This window comes from Peromyscus maniculatus, chromosome 7, assembly GCF_049852395.1.
Source record: "Peromyscus maniculatus bairdii isolate BWxNUB_F1_BW_parent chromosome 7, HU_Pman_BW_mat_3.1, whole genome shotgun sequence".
Classification (NCBI taxonomy): Eukaryota; Metazoa; Chordata; class Mammalia; order Rodentia; family Cricetidae; genus Peromyscus; species Peromyscus maniculatus.
The window spans coordinates 50509173-50522285 of record NC_134858.1 but is presented as its reverse complement, the minus strand read 5'-3'; the positions used below and the strand labels follow the sequence as shown (position 1 = coordinate 50522285).

The 13113-nt window shown below is 43.1% G+C and overlaps 1 protein-coding gene across 4 annotated transcripts in view; it reads right to left on the bottom strand.

Moving 5' to 3' along the window:
- Nucleotides 1–13113, bottom strand: part of Exph5 (exophilin 5) — an 80910-nt gene that overhangs the window by 25399 nt on the left and 42398 nt on the right. For 2 of the 4 annotated variants that reach the window (XM_006972320.4, XM_076576277.1), the window contains exons 2-3: nt 9392–9552; nt 6503–6659 (exon numbers count right to left, since the gene is read on the bottom strand). In XM_006972320.4, coding sequence (XP_006972382.3) covers nt 6503–6659; nt 9392–9552 — 318 coding nt within the window. Of the gene's footprint in view, nt 1–5644; nt 6044–6502; nt 6660–9391; nt 9553–10441; nt 10595–13113 lie in introns of those variants that run through there. The other 2 variants (XM_076576278.1, XM_042280938.2) reach the window with 2 other exon arrangements.

Here is a 13113-nt window from a genome sequence, read left to right as displayed (position 1 = left end):
TCACCTTCGATTCTCCCTCTTCCTCACCCACCAATTACGACAGTGTTGTAACCCCACTCAAAATCACGCACAGATCCGCTTATTTTTACAATTGCTCTCCCAGTAATGTAGTAAGAGGTTTCTTGTTGTTACCAATACCTGGCGAGAAGGGACGTAAGGGGTGAAGGATTTATTAGGTTCACAGTTAGATACACCCAGGGTATGTCTCCGTGATGATTCTAAATGCACTCTAGTTGGTAACTAAGATTAAGTATCACAAATCCCCCGGCCCCTGCCCTAGCTCTTATTCTTACTCTTATTTTTATTCTGTTTTGCTTTTTTGAGACAAGGTCTTATGTAGCCCAGGCTGGCCTCACACTCACTATGTAGCTGAGGCTGGAAAGAAGGGGATTACAGGTATGCTCCATCATTCCAACATTCCTGCTACCCTGACTCTAGCTTTTCTCCCTTAAATCCATTCTTTGTGCTATAATATAGGTTGGAGCAAAGATTCTTCCTCCTTGGCACTGCTGACCTTCCTTTTCCTGAGGTGGTCTGTCCTGATCACCTCAATATTCCTCAGCACCCCTGGCCTCTAACCCTCACTTCCTCTGTGAAAACTGGAAGTGTTTTAAAACATCGCCAAATGTCTGTCGGGGCATAAATTTGCCCATGGCTGAAGAACCACTGAGCTGAAAACCAGATGATGCTGACTTGAACTGACTTAGTGAGTCTCGGTGACCTAGATGGAGTTCTGTTTTCTCTGGTTGCTACATCTTTGTTTGGAACAGCCTCTTGTGTCTTAGTCACCTAACTCTTCCTCTTCCTCCAGAAAGCCTTCTGGATCCTCTAGCCTAGTTAAGAACTTCCCAGCAGGAAGATATCAGTCACCAGATGCTTGCCACATGGTACTGCAGTCATCAGTGTATCTGCAGCTACCCAGGCTGCAGCTGGGCCACAAGGGATCCCTGGGTGAATTCAAAAGGACACAACTTCCTCAAGACCCTTGATGGTCGTTTTCAGGAATTGCCAAAATAAAGGACAGATTTGGTGGTGCATTCCTTTAATCCCAGCACTCAGGAGGCAGAGGCAGGCGGGTCTCTGTGAGTTTGAGGTCAACCTGGTCTACGGAGCGCGTTCCGGGACAGCCAGGGCTACATTGAAAATCCCTATCTTGAAAAACAAACAAACAGCAACAACAACAACAAGAAAGAACAAAACAGACCAGTTCTGAGGTGGACCAGCCACTATATGCGACACTCAGGTGCCCTCACTAGATGATAGAGTCCCCCGGGAAGGGACTTGGCTTTATGTCCTCACTCTACCTCTAACACTCAATGAGCTGTCTGATCCTGGGTAGGGTTTTGATAAAAGCATGATACTACATGAAAGCAAAACTATGGCCTTGGCTGTTATCACCAGCCAAGGAATTGTTACAGCCATTACCTTAGTCTGAATAAATTAGCTGCAGGGCTCCAGATTATCCTGGAGAAATAAAAATAAAGTTCCCCTTTCCCAACCTTGTGCCTACTAAGTCAGACTCCAAAGCTGGGGCCTGATCCTCTCTTGAGGGAAAACTGCTCATGTGACTCAGATTTAATAAAGGTAACCAGATCAACCGGAAGCCGCTGGCTTCCCAGGATGAAAGTAACCCAATCTGTCCCCATGTCTTGCTCCCCTGCTGCTCATCTGTCTGCACCACACCAGGGACCACAGAGAGAACAGAACCTAAGGAGGAGTTCCCTACCTCTGAGCCCTCTGGCTAAGGGTCTTAGAGTCTTTATGTTCCAGCTCAGACTTTCCAGCTAGAAAATGGAGAGCTTGAAAAGAAGGAAAGGGAGTGGGAGGCACAGAGAGAATATAAATTCAGGGAAAATATGATGTGCCTCTTAACTTTCCAAAATAGTTTTTGACCTTTCTGCTTACGTAAGGGAGTTTGCAGCTGAAAGGTCCAAGCCGTGTACGCCCTATGGATCAGGCAAATTTGGGCATGTCTGAGAAGTGGCTAGGTGGATCCACCAAGGCTCCTTGCATCTCAGGGGAATAAAGTCATCCCTAAGGAAAAGGAGAGTGGGCATGCATTCTCACCCAAAGTCACAGATATCTGCCCAGTTGTAACCGTGTTGGGAATAGTCACCAATGTGTCATGCACTATGATAATCAAAGGAAAGGCGGTTTTAATGTACGTATTATTAATAAACTTTGCAAACTAGTTCCCTTGTGCTTTCATTGGGGGACTACCACAAGGGAAACAAGGGAAAAAGCAATGTTAAAAAAAAAATCTACATTCCTAAAATTGCCATAACCAAGAGGAACATATGGCTGTGGCTTTCAGAGGGTGGGTGGACAGAGGGTTGGTGGCTCCCTGGAGGAGTGACTTCCTGGTAGAGCATGCCGGAACACATTGCCTCATCATGGCAAGCAGGGAGTCATTCCTGTAACTGGGAATCTGGACCAAGAAAAGAACAGCTTAGGATGCTACCCTGAAGGCTGGCATGCCCAGGCTGTAGACCGTAGGCACTTACTAAACTCTATGGAGGGAGCCTGTAGGACAATGGAGGGTAAGTGCCACAGGCCACAGATACCAGCCACCTCATAACACGACCCAGGAAATAACCCTACAGGAAAATGTTGGAGAGAGCAGCATGTACTACATTAGACTGTCTTGAATTTACTGGATAGCAATAAATAAAAGATAAAAACACAAGTGCTTTTCTTTCTTCCTGGGCCTTGGGGCAGTTCAATCATTTGCAAGTAGCATTTCAGTCATAATGGGAAAGCTGGGTAGCATGAGTTTTGGAGGGAGAGGATATGTGTGAAGTAGAAATCATTTTGACTTTTTATAATTTATGGAATCAATGTGTTCCCATTGGTTTTTTTTGTTTTGTTTTTGTTTGTTTTATCCATTGAAAAAGATAAACCAAAATTTCAAGATTCCAACATACTGTCAGACCTGGTTGCTCATGTCTGGAATATCAACATTCAGGAGGCTCAGGTAGGAAGATTGCCATGGATTCCAGGTCAGACTGGGCCACAGAGAGCTCCTGGACTACAGTGGGCAACTCTGTCTCAACGAAGCAAAACAAGGAAAGACAACACACACACCACCACTACAACCTCCACCAAACCACCCCCATACTGCCGTTTCTCTTATCCTGTATTAGGGATACATTCTCAGGTCCCCAGCGACTACTAGAAACCACAGACAGCACAAAATCCCATACTTATCTTATTTTTCCTATACATAAATACTAACGTTAAAGCTTAATTCATATATTAGGCACAGGAAGAGAATATCACCAATAAGTAACAAACTGGGACAACTGAAATACACTATAATTAAAATGACAGAAATCTAGGTTTTCTCTCTTTCAAGGCTTTTCCTCATCATGTTGTAGTTTTGGATCAGGGTTGAGAATTACCTGGATGGGGAGGGGGAACTACCCTGCTTTTATTGGTTGGGCCTCAAAGCAAACAAGGATAGCTTGACAAACTATGAAAACCCCTTCCCATTTTATTTTCTGAGAAATGTTGTCTACTTTCCAGGGTCACTTCTCAGTGAAAAGCAAAGCACAGAGCCGATCATGGTGGCACCCATGTATACTCACAGACCCCAGGAGGCAGATACTGAACAATTGTAAGTTCAAGTTCAGCTTGGGTTACATTGTGAATTTAAGACTAGCCTAGGCTCCACAAGACCTTGTCTCAAAAACAGAACAGAACAAAACAAACAGCCAAAGATTAAAAGAAGAAAATAACCCTGGTGTGGTGGTGTATGCCTTTAATCTCCGTATTTGAGAGGCAGTTGGTCTCTGTGAGTGCAAGGCCAGTCTAGTCTCCATAATTTGGTCCAGGACTACACAAAGAAGTCATGTTTCAAAAAAGAAATGTGGAAGAGGAAGAAGGGGGAGATGAGGAAAAGGAGGAGGAGGAAGAGGAGGAGGAAGAGGAGGAGGACAAATTATTTATCTGATTATTGAGAGTTTTATATAAAGTTTAGGTTTTTATTTTCTTGGTTACTTTTCCTCTGAATACTGCTCTGGAAAGTCAAATCAAGGTCCTCTAACTCTAGATTATCTGCCAGGGATGAAAATGTCTCTACATCATTCATTCATATCTTATACCTTTATTAATAACTTTGAGGTTGGCTTTTGTGCCTGATACTCAACTGTGTGTATTTGTTACAATGAGAATACAGATACGATTTGAAATAGGAATTGAAGTAATTCATTACTGTGAAAAAATACACTCGACATTGCTTTGCTGACTTGCTCTCCAGGGCACCAAGCAGCAAGCCCTTGACGGCTTCAGAAAGTGGAAACCTGAAGGTTGCCTGTCCTGGTCAACTGGGCTTCCCAGATCCCACCAGACCCTCCCCAGAGCTCAGGCAAGAAACAGCACTCGGGTGAGAAAGGATTTTGAAGGTTGTTTTTGTATTCTAAAGATCAGAACTGTTAAAGTTAAATGCTACCTGGGATTAGAGAAGCCATGAATCCATATTAGCTGCCTTATGATACCCTCCAAACCCCACTGTAAAAACATTTGTTCCTTCACATTTAGGATTTCTATCTAAACACTGAAGTCAAGTTCAGATTTTAAAATCAAAAGAGCATGCTTTTTGCACGGTCCTGTGAGACCTTGTAGGAACAAACACTAGGGTTTATCCTTCATTATATTCTATCCTGGTGGAACAAATATTTGTCAAGGTAGATAAGACAAGAATATCAGTGTGAGCTTGAGGCCAGCCTGGGCTATGTGAGTTCCAGTGCAGCCTAGGCTATAATATATATCCTTATCTCAAAGGGGGGGGGGAAGCAAGCAAATCACTATTAATGATCATGTTAAGATAAACATTAAATATTCTATCATTTAAAGTTTAAAAGGAAGATGTATTTGGGGTTAGTGAGACGTCTTGGTGGGTAAAAGTGCTTCTCCAAGGCTGATGACAGAGGTTGATCCCCAGCTCACACAGTGGGACAGAACCAAGTCCTGGAAGTTGTCCTCTAACCTCTACCACTGGTATGCTCTGGTACGTGCATACCGTCTGTCTTTGTCTCTGTCTGTCTGTCTTTCTTTCTCATACACACAATAATAATAAAAAGTGATTTTTTGTTTTAAAGGAAGAAAGATGTATTTAAAGATGCCGATGTCTGGGAAGACACAGTTGTGTGTCTCCAGGCTGCATTCTGCAGTCTCAGTCAGTCTGGGTAGGAGTCATTTTGGTATCTGACAAGGACATCTGCTGAACAGAGTCTGCAAGTTTTCTGTTTTCTGTTTGCCCTCTGGCCAAAACACATACCAAGAATGAAGATCCTAGATCTTTAGATCTTTTATCTTCCTTGATCCACTCCTGCAGTAATCTGAAACATGAGCTTGAAAATAAACAAACAAAACAAAACAAAAAACCTCAACGAACTTGCCTATGGAGTACACACGTTTCTTTCACTTTCCCGGCTTCCTAACCCATCCCGTTCCGCTCTATAAAACTCCCCCTTAAAAACTCCGGCTGCCTAAGATACAAATCATAGTGAAAACCTTGATCCCCCAACAATTTGGCAGTCAACTTTTCTCCTTCAACGAAATGGTTTCTACAAAGCACGAAATATTTTTCAGTTTTAAATCTCCCAAACAACAGTTGTCCCCAGAGTTTTTTAAAGCAACTCACCGATGAGGAGTATTCTTGGCTAGTGGCTCTGGTAGGGTCAGTCCCACAGGTCTACATTTTGCTCAGCTTTTCATTATTTCATCAGGGAAAAGCCGAAAGTAAAAAATCTCGGTGCTCCGTCAGGTCCCAGAGCCTCATCACACGCCCCAGCAGCGGCTTGCTGCGGCTTGTTTTTCAGGGACAGTGACCTCCAACACCTTTGATTTAGCGCTGCAACTCAATCTTAATGGTTCGCCAGCGCAGGGAACACATCACGTGCCACGCCAACACCTTAAGAGGGTGGGAAGCCTTGTAACCAGGAAGACATGCAGAAAATACTCTGCAGTCAGCTCAGCTACACGGCTGGCCGAGTCCTGCTTGTTTGTCATGAAACAACACAATGAGCCACACTCGAGAGGAGGGAGAGTAATTTATTTTGCGTCCAACAGCGAAGAACCGTCTGCGCGCCTGCCGCACAGCACAGCTCCAAATGCAGCCCCTCCCTCGCCTTAGACTGAAATTCTGGCCAACCACTCAAGAACAGTGACGTCAGCATTTCTGAAAATCAAATTCATTTTCCTTTATGTTTTGGAGCCGATTTTTCTCCACTTTTTTTTTTTTTTAAACCCACCTGATACTTATTTTCTTCGGGTCTTTATATGTCAATTCTACAGAAGTACATGGTCACCGGAAAGCAGTGATTTAAATTTACCTTTCTAGCCAAGGCACAGGCTGCTCCAGGCTCAGCAGAGTTAAGTGTCAATAACTCTTTCCCAACATTTAACCCTTGGTTTTCCAGCTTCCCTACCAGGATGTCAGCAGTTGCTTCAAAAGTAGCTTTCAGGCTATGGGCTGTCCCACGATCTGAGTTAAACTCACCCCTTCGGTCTCTGAGACTGAAGCTTAAGCGGCTCCTTCCCAGATCTTCTGAAGGAGAACAGTGAAGCAAAGGATGACCGGAAGCTCATTCGGGGAGAACCAGATGGTTTTTGGTTTATTAAGTTTTTTGATCTTGATGTTTGTAATTCCATAGGATCTGAGGGGGGGAAAAGGCAAAGTTTTTACACTGTCGGGTGGTGGCGCACCCCTTTAATCCCAGCACTCTGGGAGGCAGAGGCAGGAGGATTTCTGTGAGTTCAAGGCCAGCCTGGACTACAGAATGAGTTCTAGGAAAGGCGTAAAGCTACACAGAGAAACCCTGTCTCGAAAAACCAAAACCAAACCAAACCAAAATCAAACAAACAAACAAAAAAACAACTTGCAGACAGGGGCTGGGGAGGTAGCTCCACTACAGAGTGCCTGCCTAGCATACAAGGCTTCTATCCCCATCACTGAAAGAATGGTGCCTGCCCATAATCCCTGCACTTGGGAGGTGGAGGCTGGTGGGTAAAAGTTGAAGATACACATTACATTTTAGGCCAGATTGTGCTACATGAGACCATTAAAATAAAAAAACAAACTTCAGATTAATATACTTTTTGGTTATTTTTAATTGGAGACAATTTATGATTACGTAGCTCCGGGAGTTAATTATATTAGCTCAGGGTGGCCAGGCTGATCTCAAACTTGCAATCCTCCTGCCTCAGTCCTGTGGTTATAGGCATCTGCTTCTGTGCCTGGCTTTCAGATAAATCTACGGAAAGAAGGAAGGTGTGGCTTTTCTTTTCCCCTCCTACAATCTGGAAGCAGCTTGCATCCCCACATGACCCCAAGAACAAAGGGAGTTCAGAGCTGCTTCTCAGGGTCCTGTCCTCCAGTGGTTCCACAGGGAGAGAATAACTTCACAGTAAATCAGGGTGTTTCTGTTTGTGTCACAGGCCACAGTTCTGTGCAGGATTCTTTGCTAGATGCCAGCTCTGTGGGTCTTTCTCATTATATCTTCTACACGAATGTCCAACATCTAAGTTAGCAAGTCAGGGGATCCATTCATTTCAGATCTTGCTGATCCAAGAATCTTTTAGAAAATATCAGTTCTTTAAAATGATGGAGTTTTCATGTAACTCTTTGATGCCAAAGAAAGTAAATAAAATGGAAATGAAACCATTTAGAGTGTTCCTTATTCTTTTCCAAAAATCTATCCTGGTGTGGTAAGTTATATATATGTGTGCGTGTGTGCATGTGTGCGTGTGTGTGCGTGCGTGCGTGCGTGCGTGCGTGCGTGCGTGCGTGTGTGTGTGTGTGTATACACATATATTTGGCTTATGCATATGCATGTAATATATATCTATAATATGTCTTATAACATATAGCTTTATATATGAGCTTTCAATTTTAAATTTAAGGCCCATCAGCATGTACAAAGACACACCATAATCCTTTGGTGCACACTGACTTTACAAATATTGAAGTTCAAGGTAAGGCAAAGCCACCATGGCACATACATGGGCTCAACCTAAAAATCTGAGTTTGGGCTGGGGATGTAGGTGGATGGCAGAACACCTGCCTAGCATGCATGAAGCCTGGGGTTTGACCTCCAGCACCATGAGCACCACTACCACACTTACCCCACACAAGTGAAAATCTGGATTGTTTTTTCAGGTTGATTTTTTTCATTATGAGAGTTGGAGATTTTATCCATCTGTACCTTCAGAAATACTATCACCTGTTTCAGAGTGTTACTCATGGTGACAACATTCGTAAAAGCAGTCCACGAGACTGGCTCAGTGGCATGGCTGGTTTATAGTTGTCTGTTTCTGATAGTTTGCCACGCTCATGGGTGTCCTGTGGAAACAGGTTTCACTACCCTCATTAACAGCTTAGGACAAGTAGGTGAAGTTGAGTGACAGGCTGGCAGTCACAGCCAAGTGTCCACAGCAGGCGCCTACTGCCACCCACCGTGGAGTCTCCTGAGACTCCAGAGGGACAACAACTCCTCCATCAGCTTTCCTCTTTCTGCGTGAAACTCCCAGCTTCTCTTCTGCCTTCCTCTTCGTCATCGTCCCATTGAGGTAAGTGCTCCTGTTAATTCTCCGCCTTTCTTTCCTTTTCATTTTTTGGGGGACAAGGTCTCATTCTGCAGCTCAGACTGGCCTGAAACTCATGACAATCCTCCTGCCTCAGCCTCTCGAGTGCTGGGATTAAGACACAAGCCATCGCAATCAGCTCAGGTTAATTCTTTTTACTTTTAAGTTTTTAGTGTGTTGACATGTGTTAGTGTAGGTGTGAATGTTTGTGCATGGCATGCTCATGCATAAACATGAATGTGGAGGTTGGGGAAATCTTAATTTGTTGGTCTTCACCCTTCTGCCTTCCTTGGTATTTTGCTGCTATGCTGTGTGGCAGGGTAGCCAGTCCAGAGGCCTCTGAGAATTCTCCTGTCCCCTATCCTTCACAAGAGAGCGAGGTTATAGCTTACTTTATATATATAGTTATGTGCCTAGATTTATGTAGGTTCTGTGGTTTTGAATTCAGCTCTTCATACTTGAAAGCTAAGTGTTTTCCTGCTGAGCTATCTCCTTGGCCCTTAGGCTAATTCTTAACACATATTATCTTATTTTATCCTATGAAGTAGACATTATACACATTTAAAAATGAAAAACATTGAAGTTTATCAAGAACAAATCATTTGACCATCTTCACAGTGAGCTGTATCAGGCATCTTTCATCCACCTAAACTGTCTAGCATACCCTATAGTGCAGAGCTTAGGTCCCGTATAACAGTCCTGAGCCATAAATTGGCTAAACTGTAGATGCATGGATCCATTGTCTATAACACTATACCACAAAGCAAGGGAAAGATAATTCAAAGCAAAATTATTTTTTTCTCACCATTTTTTGCCATCCCCTTCCGTAGCCTGTATGTAAGTGGTGGTTTTAACATCTGGCTAACATCTGTTTCATTGCAAAATTTCTTTCTTTGAATTTCTTCAAACCATTCACCAGTAGCTCCTTGAAGCCATCTGATATCCCTCTTTGTCTTTTGAAGTTTGCTGAAATAAAACAAAAGTATCAGTGCACTGTTCAAATCCATTCCTAATTAGTAGACTTGTGTAATGAGCTAAAGTTTGCATATTAGAGAGGCAGCACAGGCCAATAACCTGAGGTAAGGTCACTCTAGTTAGAATTCCCCTTTGATCATGGTGTCCACATTTACCCACATTCTTCTGGATATGGTGCATTCTTCTGTGTATGATGGCAACCTAAAAGTTTTTGCTGGTTGTTAAAATAATCACAGAGTCAATGACAAGAAACCTGGTCGAGCAATGTGTTAAGACCTGATCTAATAAAGCAACTAAATGATAGATGTCCTAATGACATGTAGAAACCGGAACAGTCTGGTTCTGATTACTCATTCACTTATTCATTAATATATTAAATGTTTATTGAGCAACATTAACCAACTAAATGTTTATTGAGGTCCCGTGCAGGCTGTGGGGAATGTAACAGATAGGACCCTTACTCATCTGCTTAGTGGTCAGCAACTAAAGCTAACATGTAGACTGTTAATGGAATCGATGGCCTTTGGATGATTTGTATCAACACAAAGATACAAAAGACCATGAATGTGAACAGTATTATTGCTCAGGCTGAAGAGGACAGTGGAGTTTGAGATGGATGAAAATACCATCCAGAGAGCAAATATGTGTACCTGGCTACACCTTTGGGACACTAGGCCTTATCCTAACACAAATATTTTCCCCATGCTTTCCCTTATTTTGCTGCCTTTCCAAAGAAAAGTTGCTTTGTGTCCTTAAGTAATTCCTCTCCAGGGTAAATAATTTTTCAGGAGGACTCTAGAAGTACTTGAAAATGATAGGTGCTTAGTCCAGAGGGAGATGGCCCTGGATGAAGACCCTGGATGAAGAGCATGATACCAACCTTAAAAGCAGATAGTTTAGTACTGATGAAAACTTTAGGATTGTTGGTTTCTAAATTTGGGAACTTCTGGTGTTTGGGGAATTATTTCAAGTTCCTGTGGCTATAATCCTTTGTTCAAGGTCTTCTGGGAAGCATAAGTGTTAGGGCTGTGTGTGTGTGTGTGTGTGTGTGTGTGTGTGTGTGTGTGTGTGTATGTGTGTGTGTGTGTTGTTTGAGAATAAGGTCTCTACTATGTAGCCCTGACTGGCTTTGAACTCACGGCAATCTTTGGCTTCAGTTTCTCAAGTGCTAGGATTACAGGTTTGAGTCACTGTGCCTGGCTTTAGTGTTGGGTTTAGTTTTGTATTGCTAAGAAGATAGCAAGCAAGAAGACAGTCAAGTGGCCACTTTGGAGTTAAAGCCAAAGAACCAAGAAGGCTGTAACTCACTCCTGCTTGAGGCTACGATACTGCTGTTTTATAAAAAAGCATTTGAGAAGCCAGGGGTCATCCTGCCCAGACTTGCATTTTGAAAAGCATTAGGCAGCAGCATTATTATGTTCAGCCTACAGCCTACAGATTTGCCCTTGTGCCTCTCTTTTTGCTGTGGCCACCTCCTGTCACCTGGTTAGTCACCCCTGTCTCTATTGACGTCTTCTGTACCAAGAGAACAAAAAGACCCCCCAGGATCTGCTTCTAAGCAATATCGGCATTTCCCTTAAGAATGTCTCTCATCAGTCTACGAAGTCTGTTTTCTTAGAGCCCTCTCTAATCTCTGGTTTCCCAAAAGCCTGAAGCCTCCTCCTCTCCTGACATACCCATCTTATTTCAGAAGTTACCTGACTTAGGATGTTCTATAGGAACCTATACAGAGGACACAACCCTCCAGCCCCCTTATAGGCTTGATGCAGCTTGAATTCTCTTGTAAAAATCATCACAGTCAGTCCCACAGCAAGCACTACTCTGCTTGCACACATGCCCATCACTGTGTCTTTTCCATATTGTGGCCAGTGAAGCTAGTAATCTATATTTCTCTGTGGATACTCGGACACTTTGAATTCTATTCCAGGAAATATATCTTAAAGTAAGGACTATCCTCAAATACACAAATGTAAATGAATACCATGTAGTTACTAACTATAATTATATAGGCAATGTAGAATCCTAGCAAAATGTGAAACAAAAAAGAAAGAAAACATAGAATTGAATCTATGATTACAGCTATGCAGAAATGATACAACCATTTGGATAGACTAGGGAAAATTAGAAACATCTAATCTCTTACACTAGAGTAATTATAGGTACTGTGTCTATGGCTAGCCTTTTTGTTATATGTGTGCTATAATTACAATGTATTAGAAGAGCTATTTCTTTCTGTTAAATTGTTATTTTTTTTTACAATATCATTTTGAGAAAAGTTATATTTTTATAATTTTTAGGGTGGTTTTGTTGTTGTTGTTGTGGCTTTTTCCTATATTTTTACATGGTTATGGTAAATGTATCCAGTACACATCTGGAGAAAGCCTCCTACTGTGCAGATACTGGGATACCTCAGTAGGCAGAGTGGAAATGGCCCTTCCCTGAGTCTAACAGGAGAAAGCCACAAGAATCCTACAATGACACAGATTAACTAGGTGTTAATGTAACTTAGTGGTGCGTGTAACTTAGGAATTCAATACACATTTGAACTCCGGGTAAAGAATGGTGAACAAGCCAAGTCCCTGTTCTCACAGAATTCAAATTCTACTGGGGTGGGAATACTGCCTGTGTGAGTCTTCAGTAAGAAAAAAGTAAAGAGGTCCCAAGAGAGTGTAACGAGGGGAACTCCTCCAGAGCAGCAACAAAGATTCCCTGAGATGATGGGTTGGAAAGTGAAGGAAGAGGAAAGGCCTGCAGAGACATCCTAGACAGCGGAGTATCAGCTGTAGACAGCGTCCTAGGCAGAGAAGTATCAGCTGTAGACAGTGTCCTAGACAGAGGGGTATCAGCTGTAGACAGTGTCCTAGACAGAAAAGTATTAACTATAGTCAGGGTCCTAGGCAGAGGAATATCAGCTGTAGACAGTGTCCTAGGCAGAGGGGTATCAGCTGTAGACAGTGTCCTAGGCAGAGGAGTATCAGCTGTAGACAGTGTCCTAGGCAGAGGAGTATCAGCTGTAGACAGTGTCCTAGGCAGAAGAGTATCAGCTCTAGACAGTATCCTAGACAGAGGAGTATCAGCTCTAGACAGTGTCCTAGACAGAGGAGTATCAGCTGTAGACAGTGTCCTAGGCAGAGGAGTATCAGCTGTAGACAGTGTCCTAGGCAGAAGAGTATCAGCTGTAGACAGTGTCCTAAGCAGAGGAGTATCAGCTGTAGACAGTGTCCTAGGCAGAGGAGTATCAGCTGTAGACAGTGTCCTAGGCAGAGGAGTATCAGCTGTAGACAGTGTCCTAGACAGAAGAACATTAGCTGTAGACAGTGTCCTAGGCAGAGGAGTATCAGCTGTAGACAGTGTCCTAGACAGAGGAGTATCAGCTGTAGACAGTGTCCTAGGCAGAGGAGTATCAGCTGTAGACAGTGTCCTAAGCAGAGGAACATCAGCTGTAGACAGTGTCCTAGACAAAAGAGTATCAGCTGTAGACAGTGTCCTAGGCAGAGGAGTATCAGCTGTAGACAGTGTCCTAGACAGAAGAACATTAGCTGTAGACAGTGT